At 34.2% G+C, this 17,445-nt stretch overlaps 1 protein-coding gene across 1 annotated transcript in view; it reads left to right on the top strand.

Moving 5' to 3' along the window:
• LOC140144373 (baculoviral IAP repeat-containing protein 3-like) overlaps window positions 1-5,500 on the top strand; it is a 28,263-nt gene extending 22,763 nt beyond the window's left edge. The window contains exons 7-8 of the mRNA XM_072166191.1: window positions 707-814; window positions 4,105-5,500. Of these exons, the coding sequence (XP_072022292.1) occupies window positions 707-814; window positions 4,105-4,298 (302 nt within the window). The 3' untranslated portion in view covers window positions 4,299-5,500. The remainder of the gene's footprint in view (window positions 1-706; window positions 815-4,104) is intronic.
• Window positions 5,501-17,445: the final 11,945 nt, after the last annotated feature.

Below are 17,445 nucleotides of genomic sequence, written 5' to 3'. Positions count from 1 at the left end.
CGTACACGTAACCTTGCGTTCGCGTATACGCTACTGAGTGTGGATTCATCACAGATTAACAACGGTTGGCTCCTGTACAAAGGTTTAGGAAGAGTTGTTGAAATAGCTTTGATTTACTTATCTGGTCTGGTTTTGAGTTCACATAATTTATTCAACTCTTATTTATGGAATTTAGCATATGTCACATGCATTAATTTTGCATGTCCCAGGAGTAAACTGCTCATCCCAAATGACAGGTGGACGGGTGGCTAGCTAACAGTCTTCCACACAGGAGAGTGTGAATTTCAAATGGGGTTTCCTGATTGGGTGACTCCATTTGAAATCAACACCCCTTGCGTGGAAGATTAAGGTCATGTCTTCCATAGGGGGTGTGTGGATTTAAACTGGAATACATGTAGCCCATATCTGTCTATTTTTCTGAATATACATCACACAATCCTCCCATTAAAATAAACATATAGGTATCAATTTGAGGCAATTTGACATCTGTTTTAAATGAACAAAATCTAATATGCATAATAATGCATAACTTGCAAATGCAAAATTGGAATCAACTGCAAAATTTTGATGATGAACTTTTTCCCTGGATATCTACTCGAAAATACCGTAAAAAGAAGATGCTAGAATCAATTCTTGGGACCATGATGATTTTCAATTTCATGAGGAATATAAGAAACTTAATTTGTAGCTTTTAATTGTTTTAAAGGTAAACTTGGTGACCAAGGGACTTTGCCAGGACACCTGGCACCACAGACAGCGCCCCCAGCAGGTGCACATACTCGCACAGATGAAGATCGTCTGCTGCCAGCTACAGGTTTGTAACTAAATTTCTTTTCCTGTTTTCTTGTCAGGTGAAAATGTTGAAAAGTAACTTTGGTAATTTTTTGTGCATTTTCTAAACTTCACTTAGGTGGGTAGAGTTGTCTTGTCACACAGGAAGTCGATTCATGCCTAAATATGTTTTAAGCTTTAAAAATGTGCATGCAAGATAACTTAAGATTCACACAAATTTATTTATGATAATCTTTGGCAAGACTTCTGATTAACCCCATGATAACTACCTGCCGATTGTTGGCCAAAAAGAAGTATTCATTATTAATGGGACCAATCAGCAACATTGTTAGAATAATTTCACCACACAAAAAAATTGGGGTAAATTAACATAAAACCTTGTCTACAAGCATATAGAGTGCTTTTGATGAAAGCTAAAATACTCCAGATGCCATCCATCGACAAAATTATAGTGTTATGGATTTTGAGTAAATTAATTACTGATACAAACATATACAAACAATTACCATTGTAAGACCAATCTATTGTATTGGCATATTTACGGATGTCTCATTTTAATATAGCTTTCATCAAAAACACACTATATGCTTGTAGACGAGGTTTTACGGTATTTACAAACCTCCATTCAGATTGGTGATTAAAGTGAAGATATCATGTAATTGGCCAATCAGAGGCAATGTTAGAGCGACAGGTAGTGCTCAGGGGGTTAAGATATAAGGATTAGGTTGGGTTTTAAGGCAAGGACCTGAGCTGGAAAAATGTTCATTTCCCAGGAATATAGCTAGATTTTATCCCAACTGCAAAGTTTCACTTAATTTCTTATGCAAATGGAAATGCTAGACTGATTAAAAAAAATAAGTAGGCATAGTGCTAAACTGAGATGAAAGAAAAAGTTTCCAGCTTTCTGGTGAATTGAAAACAGAGCTAAATTCCGGTTTTAGTTTCTAGTAATTGGTAATTGAATATATGTGATGCGATCAAGCAAAATGAGTCTGGATGTCGATCAAAAGCAAATTTCAGTTTTCAATCTCATTATATGAGCCATTCTCAGAGCTTTATTTTGCTGAAAACCCCATTATAATTAGACTTATGGTTCCAGAGATATAACCATTTTAGTGTTGCTCAGAACAATAAAATGCAAAGGAAGCTGAATACTATTATTGATTATATCTCAAAATCAATATTCCCGACATCCGACTCATTTTGCTTGATCGCATCACATATGTGAATGGTATATAAACTGCTCCAAAAAAGAAACTTACCAGGTAAGAAATTTGTTTGTCAAATTCAAACGACAAATTGTGTTACACTAAATGGGATATGAGTGGAAGCAGTGTTAATTTACGCAATTTTGACACCTCATTTGTTGCAAACGGATGAGTATTTTTGAAGTTATGCTTATTTAACCGAACCTATCCACTGGAATGAAAGTTGCACTCATACCACTTGAGATGGTTGGCAGTATACAGGTGTAATCAGTGCTCTCCTCTTCTTCTTTGCATGACTAACTTTCCTATTGCTTCTTGTGAGGATGAAGAATGATCAAAGTTCAATGACAATTGTCCTTATTCAATCATGTGTCTGTTTATTGTGTGAATTCATTGGGGCGGACCTGCAACTTTCAAATTTGATAGAAGGCTTGTTCAAATGAGCATAACTTCAAAAGTTTTGATCTGTTTGCGACAAATGAGGTGTCAAACTCCGCGTAAATGTACACCGCTTCCACTCATATGCTATTCAGTATAATACGATTTGTCGTTTGAACTTGACAGACGAATTTCTTACCTGGTAAGTTACTTTTTGGGACCAGTTTATTACATCTGAAAATGAAATTAGCAGTCAGCAAAGGTGTATTTTAAAATGTGACCAGATCTGGTCCAATCAGGCTAAAGTCGGCAATAATGAAACTGTGAGATATAGGCAAAAATGAGGAGTAAAAAACATTAGAAAATGGATATATAAAATGTTCATAACTATGCAACCAAGTATTCAAGGCACTTGGGGATTCAACATGAGTAAGTGTATGTACTGAGCAAGTTAGTAATGGTAATAACTCAGTTTTCAAAATTTCCGACTTTAGCCCGAGTGGATCGGATTGGGTCACAAATGGTCAAATTTACATTGGTTTTGTGTTACATTGCATTTTCATTTTAAATCATCCAATGCCTATTATACTACTGGTTTGTTTTGTTTTGTGTTTGAACCTATAATGGGCTGTTCCAGTTGAAATCCATGGAAGATATGACTGTAATCTCCCAAACAGAGGGTACAAATTTCAAATGGAGCCACTCATTCAGGTAACCCCATTTGAAATCTGCCCTTCCTGTGTCATGTCATCCTGGGGGTGTATGGATTTCAACTGCAATAACCCAATGTAACATAAACTACTTCAAACACTATCCATGTATATGTCTGGTAAAATTTCTGTATTTGTTACAGGCATGATGTCATGCAGAGTGCTCGATTTAGAGGAGTTTTACATGCACAGTACAGATGCATGTAACATTGGTTCTGTGCATACAATTTTGCCCGTGTGTGCAAAATTGACATATTCAAGGAAAAACTGCATGTAACTTTTATTTTCTCAATCGACCTGTGACGTCATGTCACCTGTTTTGATGCACGCCTACACCACTACCTAAAAATGAAATTAATCCTACCAGATGTTTTTAATTGACATTTAGTAACATTATGCAAGAAAGGTTATATGAAAAATGTTGAATTATATTACTTTGATCTAATTTGTGGATGGATAAATTAGGATATGTTTATATAAAACTGCTTACTGGCTTATTCACATTGTTTTTCTTTACTACCAACATTTTAAAATGAGAATTCAGATAAATACACAAGAAAGTGACAACGATATAGGAACTGTTTACCCATAAATAATATTTTCATTAGGTTTTTACTGAAAATTTTGATTTTTTGAACAACAATATTGATGATTTAAATTTAACACTATAGTGCACAACCAAAGTAGCGCAAGAATATTGTCATGAGTCCGACCAGTGGTGGCGCCACAGGGGGCATGGAGGGGGGGAGCAAATGCCCCCAGTCAGAACCCTTGCCCCCATGCCCCCCCCAGTAAAAACCCAAAATTGCAAACATTTCCACTTTTTGCAGCAATTTTGCATAAAATTTGTTGATTTTGCCCCCGAATCCAACATGATACGTGCGATAAGTAATTCAGTCATCACAGTACAAGCACAATATATGTGCTCTTTAGACAATGAAGAAGTGTCATACTTTATAACAGATTTGGACATTGTAGTAACCATTTCAGTGTTTGCTTTTTTTTCTTCCTTACAGTCCACGACTTGAAATCTGAACTTGAGCGATACCGCGACAGTCAACTCTGCAAGATTTGCATGGACAACGACATGAGTACGGTTTTCCTACCGTGTAATCACATGGTTGCGTGCGATGGATGCGCCAACGCGCTTGCCATGTGCCCAATTTGTAGGAAGAAGATACGAAATGTAGTTCACATCTATAAAACCTAACCTGGGCCAGAGTAGGGGCCACCTAGGTGTGAATTTCTTAGCATGCACAGTTGCACACAATGCTTACACAATGATTGAAACCAGTTTGAAGCATTAATAATACCCCATATGTATGAAAAGATTTATGATTAACTCAAGGTATCAGAGTTCAATGCTACCGCAGCACGTGTGCATGGAAATTGACAAATTAAATATACGGTAGTATATACAAGTTATATGTACAATTGTACATTGGCATATATTCTTATTCTGTGTGCATGCTTCCAAAAGGAAGTCCATACCTAGGTGGCTTTTCTGAAAATGGATATTAAAAGTCGATAAGGTTTGCAGGAACAATAATTGCAGCTTGCTTTTTTTTTTCACCCCTTTGGCCTTTAACCTGTTTTCATTCTACCTCTCCCAGCTGTATGTAAAGGCGGAGATTGTCATCAGTCTGCCTGTCCATTATCGCACCTGCTTACAGCTCAACCCCTACCTCCTCGCTGGTATCGGCTGGATAACTTGTCACTTTTTGGCTAGAGAAAACTGACAGGGGCTCTGAGTAGGGATGGAAAACCTGAACAAAACCAGACTTAAAAACGCTAGCTCTTTCCATCTGTTGGATGAATTTTTTTATAACATGAAACAGCTAAGCGGAACTTATGTTACGATGGCAGTAAAACTTGCCTATTATGTTGTTGAAAGCAGAAATCATACAACTCTTCCAATTGAGGAATTTGTATCTGGGGAAAATTGCCCTGAACTGTTATAATAATGGCCTCAACTCACCATGATTACAAAGTATATACGATGGATATAGTTTCTTTGTAGTTTGTTTTAAGTTTGCTAATATTCGACCTAATTAGTCCCCCTGGACATAAAAGTAAAAATGGAAATTAAAAATTTGACTTTTTCATGCAAACAAATGTTATATTTTGGGGTAATACAAAGTAAATGTCACATCCATTGCTACTTAATGTTGTGATTCAATTTACATTTTGTATCCAGTTTTATGCTAAAAATATACTGAAAGGAGTTGCTAAAACGAGCAATTTTTTTAATAATTGGCAAGGGCGTTGATTAGGTCAAATTTGGTACACCAACTATCTAATGGAGATATATATAATGTAAATATATGTAATGGAGAGCTGATGCTGAACAGCTCTCAACATGATTAACAATCTTCTTTAACTTATGATATGTTAAATCAATGATATCGATGTATGATGGATGTATGATGCTGCGCATGTCAGTGTAGAACAAAGTTGTACACATCAGTTCTATAAAGAAAAAATTGTAGTAGCGTAGAGAATTTGTACAAAACATGTTTCAATCAAGTTACCAATGTTGTGGAATATTACAAAATTTAAAAAGAAGTTTGTTTCTGGTCTTAGGCAAAGGAGTTTGGAAATCAAGGTGGTATGCATTTGTTTTCTCTCTCTCAATGGTTTTCAGTTATTTTGATAATTAAAAAAAACAAAAACAAAAAAAAGAAGAAAAGAAAAGAAAAAACAATGAAGACAAAATGTTTTTCTGCACAATTTTTTGACCAGAGAGAAACCCTTTTTTTGGCCAAATGTCTTATATAGTTTATAGATGTATATACTTTTATTTGCACCACAATTAAGGTACAAAACTGAACTGAGCATAAATGTATGCACAGAAGGCAACAGTTATATTTATTCTGTATTTGAGATTAATTTGTTTTTACAATATAGCTACAATGGAGTAATCATTGTGGAGGCATGTTTCAATCAGAGTAAAACAAAACATTAGCTGACAACTGTAGGAATACATGTGAACAACACAAGGAAGCAAAGTGCATCAGTTTTAATGCTATTTGTATTTTGTAGTTCAGGCTTTTATGTAGACATTAAATATATGTATATAACATGTTCATTAAGCAAGATCCAATGAAAATGGATATAGTGATTACTAAGGAGGTACTGGGGTACACATATCTTTTGCTGGAAAAAAATATTCCATAAAGCAAAAGTTTGCTACTGTGAATCATGGAAGAAAGAGATGAGAAGGAACCACAACGACTTCGATCGGCCAAGTTTTAATCCGCTTATCTATTGCCGCACGAAAAGAAAAGCTATCAATGGTACTTACTTTCATGTATGATCCATTTTCCGCGATCGATGCTTGGCAAAATCATTACTGGAAAAAATTAATAACAAACCCATCCACGAACAAACAAACGCTACCCAGAAGTAAGATTATGGAATTTCACTGATGCTCTGAACATGTATAGTAGCTTTGTTTTGGGATCTACAGTCAAACTGTTTTCTTGATCGTGTTGTGTAGAAAATGTCCTATAAAACATCGAAAAGGTAATCAAAATCGGCCGTTTTTTTGCTGAGTTTCATCTTTAGCAAATAAGGTACGATTTTGGTGACTTTTTCGATGAAAAATAGATGTAAAATGTTCTTAAATAATGCACAATGTTCCGGTTGAGTCCGGTACATAAAACCTGTTTAATTTGATAGTTTATATGTGTATAATCGTAACTAGCTAACTTCGTTTCAGTGCCAAAGACTGCCAACTCTGAGAAAAAAGTCATCAAAGTTCGGAAAAATTGGGCAAAATGGAAGAAAAGGATGTAGGCCATCAATGACCGATGATCACGTCACCAAAGAAAATCCTATAGGGTGCTTGCACGGAAGGTCATTAGTTCAAATCATCCTTCACACACGCTCCAGAAGACATGCAAATACATGGAATACAATACCAATCACCTATTTAACGCGGGGTATTGATCAAAGTAAATCCTCATTAATAACAATGTCAACTAAATGTCGGTAAAGGGAGTGGACAAAGTGAATGCGTTCGTTGTGGTTCCTTCTTATCTCTTTCTTCCATGTGTGAATGAAGACTGTTATGAATCTATTACAAATTCGTATTATGTAGACATTAAGGGATCTAGAATGAGCGTTTATGGCGTTTCGACAGTATTTTTGTGGGACATGAGAGCACCTCAGGCGATCGAATTGCATTCTGAATCTGAAACATGTCTTCTGATATCAAATAATTTTCATTTTTGAAATTCACGATATAATACAAATTTTATGACAAATTATTAAAATTTGATATTTTTCAAATTTTTGATATATAACAGTCCTCAAAAGTAAATTTGATAAATCTAATGATATATTCTTAAAGTGTATGTAGCTGGGAGGAAAAGCCGACGATCAATTGAAAATTTTGACCTTTTATATTGAAGATTGTCGGCTTTTCATCCCACCTACATACACTTTAAGTATCAATCATCAGATTTATAAAGTTTACTTCGAGTACTGTTAAATATCAAAAATATCAATTTTTAATGATTTGCCTTAAAATGTGTATTACATTGCAAATTTCAAAAAATCTAAATTATTTGATATCAGAAGGACATTCTTCGTATTCAGAATGCAATTCGATACATCTGATGTGCTCTAATGTCCCAAAATAAATACTGTCCAAACGTTTATACCCCTTCCCTTAAGAAATGCAAGTATAACATGCTGAATTGAAAATGAAATAATTGATCGCTCAGGAGATACACTGCTTGCAAACAAATACCATGAAAAGCAAAACTTTGCTGCACTGTGAATAAAGACTTATGAATCTATTGCAAATTTATTATGGAATATGTTAGGCTAAAAAAACACCAAGTTTGTCTCCGGAGACTGCATGCATAGCTTTTTAAAATTGCAGTTTTGGGCACATTATATTACCTTTTTGTTATCTAGAATTTTATTTTGAAGTCATGAAGAAATTGGGGTTTTTCCTTTTTTTTCTGAGACAAACATTTTTACACCTTGAAAAAACTAATAAATCTGATTGGAATTTATACTATGTACCTCGAAATCTATTGTTTTAATCTTTTTTATGCATGAAGATCCACACATTTACTGCAAAATATGCTACTTTGGAAACTTAACTTTTTTTGTGACCTTCGTACATATCCATTGTAGAAAATATTTACAGAGCAGAAATCTGTTACAAGAGTTTGTTATACTTGGAAATTCTATTGTTGAAGGTGCAAATATTAATATAACCGTCCTTTGTTTCTGTTTATGGAAAATACTTTTGAAATCATTTTTATCCATGTAGAGCTGCACATTTGCAAAATATTGCCAGTTTCACACAATTCTTGGTGACCATGATACATTGTACATAAGATAAAATTTATTCCAAATAGAGGTGAAACCATCTAAAAATGGTAAAGTGCTCAACCATAAAGGAGCTTATAAAAACATAAAAATTTGGACTTGTACTACTGCATGTCTTGACAGATCTGTTTCGTAAAGGCCGTTAGGCCCTCACTCTTCACAAGACTCGATGCATAAATGTTAACTACATGTGTTGAAGGTTCAGAGATTTTTTAAGTACAGTGGAGCTTCATTATTAGGGCCTCTGAATTTGTGTTGTCAGGTTATTGTAATGTATGCCGGAGACGTCAAAAACATTTTGCGTAATCAGGAATTTTGTTTCTTAAGTTATTGTGTTCATGTTTCCACAGTATCCATTATGGAAAATACTTCTGAAATCATTTTTATGAATGAAAAACCACTGTAGCCATACATTTCTTGCAAAAGATGCTGCTTTGAAAACTTCAGATTTTGTTACAAGTTTACAATTACAAGTTTTTGCTTGATTGCCTTAAAGGCTCGGTCACCCATATTTGCAGACACACCAAATTTTGGGATATAATGCAAGATTTTATGGCAAATTATTAAAAATTTGACATTTTTTTTACATTTAACAGTCCTCAAAGTAAACTAGGCAGACTTTATAAATCTAATGCTATGTACTTAAAGTGTATGTAGCTGGAATGAAAAGCCGACCGTCATGTTAAATGTCAAAAATGTAAATTTTTAATAATTTGCCATAGAATTTGTATAATATTGCTAATTTCCATAAATCAAAATTATTTGATATCATCAGGACATTCCTTGTATTCATAATGCAATTTGGTGTGTCTGATGTGCTCTCGGGTTTCACAAAAAATACTGTGCAAAGGTGGGTGACTGAGCCCTTAAGAAAATTGTTGCTATTTTGCCAGCAAAAACTGGCAAGTGGAAAAAACTGCAATTAAAACCATGTTTTTTTACCTGTGGCAAAAACCTGCAAAAAAGAGTTATTTAAAAAAAAAATTATAATATGTCGATGAAGGTTCAAATATTTTCCCATTCTTTGCGAATGTATCATACTTCTGCACACATTTTAAAATATGCTACTTACTTTTTTTGGTGACCATAGTATATATCAGTTGTAGATACTATTTTCAAATAAGTTCTCTAAATTATGAAAGATGTTTGTTTCAAGAATTGTTTCTTTGAATTTCTTATGTTATGCTGGTGAAGGTAAAACGGTTGATACGAGTATAAACATTCACTGAGGAAGACATGTTCATGTCAGTTAAATTTTATATTATTATAAATGTTGCTTTTTAGACGTGGTAAACGGACAAAATTAACATTACTCCTTTTCTGGGATAGACACGTCATGAAATCCAATATATAATATCTTATGGATATGTTTGTTATTGACACTCTGGACAAAATGATGGTTGTGAGTTGTATGGATGTTCAAATATTTGTTATGAATTGATATGCTGCATTTGTTGAGTACTGTTGCTATGCTGTTACTGCCATAATTCTTATATGTACCACCAAAGAACTAATGTAGTTTACCGCATATACAATGGGCAAGGTTACGATCAAATTAAGTTTTGTTTTATATTACGGCGAGAATTAGTATTAATTAAAGTCGTGTAGTGGGTGTTTACACTTAGCACGATACTGAATTTAATTTCCATTATGATAGTCAGAAGTGCACCTGTTGCAAACACAAATTAAATTGATATTAGCATAAAGTTGCAATTATTAATGATGATTTATTCAAACTCAATTCAAATGAATGACTGATTACTAGTGCTGTCATTGAAATATTTTTTCTTGTCGACATGTCGGAAAAAGTTATTGACATGTCGACAACATGTCAACATAAAAGTATGCCCATGACTCGGTCAAGAATGTCAATGAAATTGAATAAACAATCGTATATATACCACAGTGAATGCCTATAAATAAGCTCAGTAAAAATGGAGATCAATATGATGAACAATGGTCACATCTTTCGAAAAAATCACACATAAATTGTTTTTTGAGTATTGTATTTCTTTATAATTTTACCACCATTTCATAAGCAGCATGTGTCATAAACAATGTCGATAAATGTTATATAATCCAAATGTATGTCTACATCGGCAATTTTTTCTGATGTCAACAACATGTCGGTATAATTGCATGTCAATGACAGCACTACTGATTATAACTCTCTGATTTATGATTCATTAAAGCTTGACCGTTACTCACATGACAGAGCTTGAATTGATTACAAATTTTGCTCATTGTAAATGGGGGTGCTTTTTTTTATTACGAGGCCTGTGAAATATTTGAAAGAAATGTGCTTATTCTTTGATGCACTAGTCCTGTTATGAAGTTGAAAGTTTACTTGCGAAGGAAATATGATCATCAATTGCTTGAAACAGTAAACTAATCTTTTTTATAAACAATATTCTCAGAATATGACCAGAATATGGGTAATTTATACATTACATTTATATCATAATGGGTTGTTTGAATCTTATCTTATACAAAAATGTGTGAATGTAATTCCATAAAAAGTTTTCTAGATCTTTGTGTTTTCAAATATGCCCGTATGATGTGGTTTAATTACAAACCACATAATTCTAGTTGCAAATGTTGTCGTTGTGCTTTCATAATTATAAAATAGCTTTTTGTAAAATTCTTGTAAAACTCATTTTAAACCATCAGGTATTGTAAAATGTATGCCCCGTCTCTGTGATATTCAACAATGTTCTTTCATTAAGCATGGATCAAAACTGCACTTACATTGGGTCATTCCAGTTGAAATCCATACAACCCTTATGGAAGACATGTCCTTAAAATCTCCCACACAGAGGGTGTAGATTTCAAATGGAGTCACCCATTCATGTAACCCCATTTAAAAAATCTTCATCCCCTGTGTGGAAGATTAAGATCATGTCTTCCATAGGGGGTGTATGGATTTCAACTAAAACAGCCCATTAGGCCAAATATACTGTAAAATGCTTGTCTCAGAGCTGATGCGTGGGTTGGGATCAGTAAGGTGTCGTCAGGCCCGCGACACTCCGGAGGACAGCAGAGGACAGAAAATGTGACTCTTGGACTAGTCTCCTACACAACCAGTTAATTATTGGTCCTTACACTCGTCGTTATATAACCGCATACAGTCTGGCCCGCGCCCAAGACTAGGCAAATGTGACTCTTGGTAGACTGCTGCCCTCAGTCGTCAACCGTCTGGATTGACGACTGAGAAAACTACGTGGAAAAAAAGTGACGGATTTTGCAACAGGATTCCTGTGGCATAGAGCATGCGCAGTTGTGTCCAAATTGACCTTTTGACCGAGTTTGTTGTTTTAGAAGTTCAGAGCGCGATTTTGTCACAGCGGCGCGGTACAGCGACGCGATACGCTGGTGCCGCTAGTAGTCAGTCGCGCTACGGCGCACAACTGAAGTCGCATTGAATAGTTTTCAGAAGTCCGTCATGATATTGGCTGTAAGATAATCAGTCGTCACTACGAAGCATACACAGTATATGCGAAGTGTAGACGGCTGATTGGAATTAGTCTAGACTCTTGGACTGTCTTCACGTCGGTATAGGCCGCCTACACGTTAATTGTACGGAGTGTCCCTTCTCGATCTCTTTTTCTCGGGTGTCGTATCGTTTGGAAATGGTGAGATACCTAAACAGTTTGTTACACATACATTGGTAAAATCAGGCCGCTTTCATTTTCTTCCTGCTTCTGAATTATGATTATTCCATGAAAGCTCATGCTATTGAGTATTGGTAAATGTTGTTTTGCAAGTCCAATAATTAACTCACTTTTTAGACGTTGCACCTTCTGATTGGAAGACTGTATCAGTAATGTGCCGATTTAGCCATTGCACCTCCTGATGAAGTCTTCCGATCAGAAGATAAAATGTCTAAAACGGGAGTAAATTATTGTACTTGTACTATGTAGTTGTGAAACAAAATTTACCAATATGTAACAGTCCTGATGAACTTATATTCAAAGAGAACAGCTGATCAAGCACCATGTACATTAGTTTAAACACATGTATATAATTTTTACATTGAACATATGGTAATGATTATTTGTACTAAAATCATCCAAAAATTGGGTTTTATTTAACAAAAAAAAGAATACTTCATTAAATTTCAATTTCTCATCAGCTTTGAGAACAACCGTTTTATTCAATTCTTTTGGCCTCAGCGATGGATGCAATATTATATTTTGGTGTCTTCCAAAAAGCCTATACTTGCATAAAAATAGCTTGAATGATGCAAGTGAGAAATAACCATGATATATTGAACAAGCTAAATTGAGTGTGCAATATTATGGAAGTGCCTTGTTCCGTCAGCAGCAGAAGAGTTCATTTTTATTACTGAAGCTTCTGTGCATATGTTTTTGTCTGAAACAAAACAATAGCCATTGCATGTCATCAGTCTAATTTGAAATTTGTAAGATTCGTGTATAAAAGAATTTTAGTTTTATATGACGTGTGTGTTTGAAAAAGTAACATTTTGAATTTGAAAAAAAAACCTTTGTGAGATATTCCTCAAATGAACATGAAAAAAAAATTTAAAAAAGATAAAAAAAAAAAACCTGTACAAATTAAATTCTAAGATTATGTTAACATTTAGGTGGCATTGTAAATAGTATACTCTGTTTTTATGTAGATTTGTGGTTGTGCCTATTAAGTTGCAGCATAGCAACTACTCCTGATACGCCAATTTTATAAGTGTGTAATTTAGTATGCAGGGTGATGATTACTGTATCATTGAACATTCCAAAGTAAATAGATGAAAACAGATAGGGCCTACTGTTATTGCATCATGCATGGAGTATTCCACCTTAAACAATGTAATATATAGGGTCCACAAGTAATAAGTTCCCCCTAAATACTTTTTAGAATAAATCGAATAATATTTGAAGAAATGCAAACATGTAAAAAGATATGGGTAGCCTTATTTGTTTTACACATACGGACCAATTTATAGCGTTACACATCATTGCGTTCAGTCACAATGGTTCATTTTGTAAAAAAAGAACCGTTTTAAACAGTACTAAAAGTTGCATCTGAGTCCATAGGATTCAACTCTCAAACAATACAGTCAGTCAGGTCTATTCATGCGTTCATTAAAGATAACCTGACTACTATGCACTCAGTTGCAACTTTTAAAACGGTCTCTTTTCTTACACAATTAACCATTGTGACTGAACACAATGATGTGTGACGCTACAAATTGGTCCACATGTGTAAAACAAATAAGGTTATACATACCTTTTTACATTTCGTAAAATATTTTTTGACATATTTTAAAAAGTATTGGGGAAAGTTGTGTACCCTATATAATGACATAGAGCACATATTATGTATGCAACACACACTTTGAAAGATTAGTGCAATTGAAATATGATATACAAAACTTGAATACATGTACCGTAATGATATAGATATACATGTACAGTACATCGATCTTACGAAGTACAATGCAATATATGCTATAAATACTGCTTTAGGTGGTCAACTAGAACATAATGAACGGATAATGTAGATTGTGCATTTGTTGTACATCTAATGATTTTTCTCCATTTTGGAGTGTAAATTTAAGACAGTTTTAAGGCATTTTAAACATGCATGGCATGTTTTATACAGGATTATAGAAGTTGAATGATTTGGTAAAACCTGAATTCAACATTAGATAGAACACAAAACTACCAACAAATAATATCAGTTTTAGCTGAGGGATGGAGTCAGAGTGGTGGATTCATTGCCTAAAAAATTAGAATTTGTTGCCCTAGAATTGAAAATTTTGCTGATTTCTTATTTTGACTTGGGGATAGGAGAGACCAAAGGTGAATATTCCCCCCTCCCGAGGACACTGATTATAACCAGGTGTTTCATTGTAATATAGGAATTTCCCCAGGCAGACAAGCACAATTTTAATGAAATGATGAAGACATCCGATTTCATAGTATTATGTATGACAGCCACTCTCCACTACGTGTCCACCTCTTAACTAAACCTCATAGATATATTCACAGATCGCTCGGTCACCTCAAAACAAGGTTCTACCTGCTTAGTATGTGATGTGTATGCATATGTGGCATATGCACACACATATGCCTGCCAAATGCATGTTTTAATTACCGCGTACACTTTACACAATGCACATTTTGTGCATTGTTTGCAGGGAGAACCTTTTTGGTAGCAAGATGGCGAATCCGTGCAAAGAGCGAATATGCATGTACATTTTGCATTTTGGGACTTGACTCCCGGATTGCGTTGCGATTTGAAATGATGAAAAAGAAAAACGAAATGACAACAAGAGATTTTTACAGTTGCTACATTGTAGCCTAGACATTCAGCAAGCATTCAGAAAATCTCAAACTGTTTTCAGTTTATTCAAGTGAATGTTTAATCAGCTGATAGTTTTCAGTTGAAAACAAGCTGATGTTTTCAGCTTAATTTTGCTTTTTATTATTATTATATTTGATGTGGTGTTATTTCTCCATATGTTTGCCTCCAGGATAGAGTTTGCTGTAGTTTAATTTATTTGCTCAAAGGATTTCACCATCTATATTATGTTATCCCTTCTTTTCTGAAGGCTTGTTTGAAAATTTGTGTGAATTGAATTTTGCATTTTAAAACAAGATGTAGATTACCACGGATGGAAGATTCTTCCACGCTTCCACCCAAGCAGTAGAATAAGTATTTCTTGTTTAGAGTAGTGTTACTGTGTTAGATTATTAGGCCAAAAATAAAAACAAGTTTGTTTCCTGTAGCGCGCGCATTTCGTTTTTGACGTTTTTTTGCGCATTTAGATTTTTTTTCACTTTTGAAAAAAAAAAAAAAAACGGAAAAAAATCGCAAAAAATAATATAAAACACTACTGGAGTAAACATTTACACATCACAAAACAAACGAGCTTAGTGAAAAACTGCTGGAGAAAACATCACACATTTTTAAAAATACTTTTTTAATCTGCAGGTTGAAAGGGGATCATAACTATTCTTGAATATGAAGAAATATGATTTTTTTTTTTTTGTGTGTTGGAGAGACCCACTGTAAATTTCCATTCCAATTTGCAGCAAAAATTGTATTTTTTTCATTTGAAGACATGGATTATAAAAAAAAATTATAAAAAAACGCATTTCGCATTTGACTTTTTTAACCTGCTACAGGAAACAAACATGGGTTTTTTTGGCCTTATATTAGTTAGTATTCCTTTTTGAAACCCAGCATGAATGAAATGGGTATTTATGTAAGAGAATTATTATGAGCATGTAGGTAATTATGCTATTTTGTCATTCATGATTTCTGGTATTGATATCACAAAGTTTTATAATGTGTTACACAATTAAAGTAGCAAAGTCACTACTAAGAGGCTGTGCAATAATTATATGTTACCCCAGGGGGGTGAATTCTCAAAATGGTCTGCCAAAAAAGCCCTCCCCCCTCTCGAAATGCCAAACAATTTCTGCCTATGCCAGCTGCAGGGAACCCAATTTAGAATCTGAAAATATTTTATCATGTAATGCGAGTGCAGCGAGCATAAAATTTGGCATATTTGAACATTACCTATCATGTTTCTACACCTTTTAAGGGTTCTGTATAGAAATAGTGCCTAAATATCTGTGCCAATAATTGCATCCCCCCCTTTGGCCTGCCAAAATATCTTTGCCCCTCCCCCCTTTATGGCCTGCCAACAAATCTCTAACCCCCCTCTTGGCCTGTCAACAAATATTTTCCTCCTATATTTCACCACCCCTGGGGTATACATAATTATTGCACCACCTCTAATGGATAATACTAGTGATTATGAAGTATATATGCCTTTCTTTATTATGTGAATGCTGATGATTGCATTTTTGTTCGTCATCAAATTTTACACTGTACACAGGATTTAATGTGAATTGTGATATCGGGTAGCGTTTGTTAAAATTCAGTCTGGAATCGTATATACGGAGGTGATTATATTGAATTGATATATTAATAGATAAAATGGTAAATCTGTACTAGTCTTGTATTACATTCATAACCTTTGAAAAGCGTTTGTTAAAATTCAGTCTAGAATCGTATATATCAAGGTGATTATATTTTAATGACATTAATAGATGAAAAATTTGTATTTGTATTACAATCATAACTTCTGAATATAACCATAACCTTATGATTAATGCGACACAATCAAACTGATTTAAAGGTGTAACAGTGGTTTGGGACTGTGCACTACACTGACGTCCGCGTACATATCTTACACATATTTTGCTTTTGACCTCCCTTCGGGACTGCACTTTGGGATTCCACTGTTCCAAAAGCAAAATTGTTAGATTTTTCACACAACTGCTGATGTGCAGTCATAAAACCTCTAATATATGAAATACCAGATTTGGGTCTATTTGTAGCTTATAAAATGACATTGCCTTTTTTTTTCCAATGTACACAGCCCAAGCATAATTATTAATGTATATATCCATATTAAGATATATATTTATACAGCAATGTTTTATGTATTTCCTATATTCTCCATGTTATCCCACCCCTATTTTTTTTTTACAAACTTTTTTAAAAAACAGGAAATCTCATCTCTTTTGCTGCTAATATACATTTCAGATGCAGTTTATTAATTTTAGGCCTTTTACAACACTTCAGTGATCCCAGCTAATATCTTAACCCGCTCAAGAAAACTGGAACTTTGGACTAGTATACTACACCAATATGGTACTTGTATTTAGTATATTTAGCTTTATATTTAATACAGCTTTCAGTATTTTCTAGACTGTTTGGTTCTGTGTTCTTACCTCTGTATTAGCATTTATATACAATCAACCATTCAAACATAATTATAACTATATTTTTACAAGATCACCACACTATTTTGTCCACCCGCAGACTGTATCAAAATGATTGGTGCCTACATCTATATAAAAGTAATGCATTGGAGACTGTTTGCAACCATAGACACAGTATAATAGGCCGATTTGAATGGTGTGGTGGTCTCATTTTTACGCTCTATTTGTATTTTAAATAGATATATTTTG

Source organism: Amphiura filiformis, unplaced genomic scaffold (genome assembly GCF_039555335.1).
Source record: "Amphiura filiformis unplaced genomic scaffold, Afil_fr2py scaffold_51, whole genome shotgun sequence".
Lineage (NCBI taxonomy): Eukaryota > Metazoa > Echinodermata > Ophiuroidea > Amphilepidida > Amphiuridae > Amphiura > Amphiura filiformis.
The sequence above is the reverse complement of the archived record's forward strand: the minus strand, read 5'-3'. Positions and strand labels throughout refer to the sequence as shown.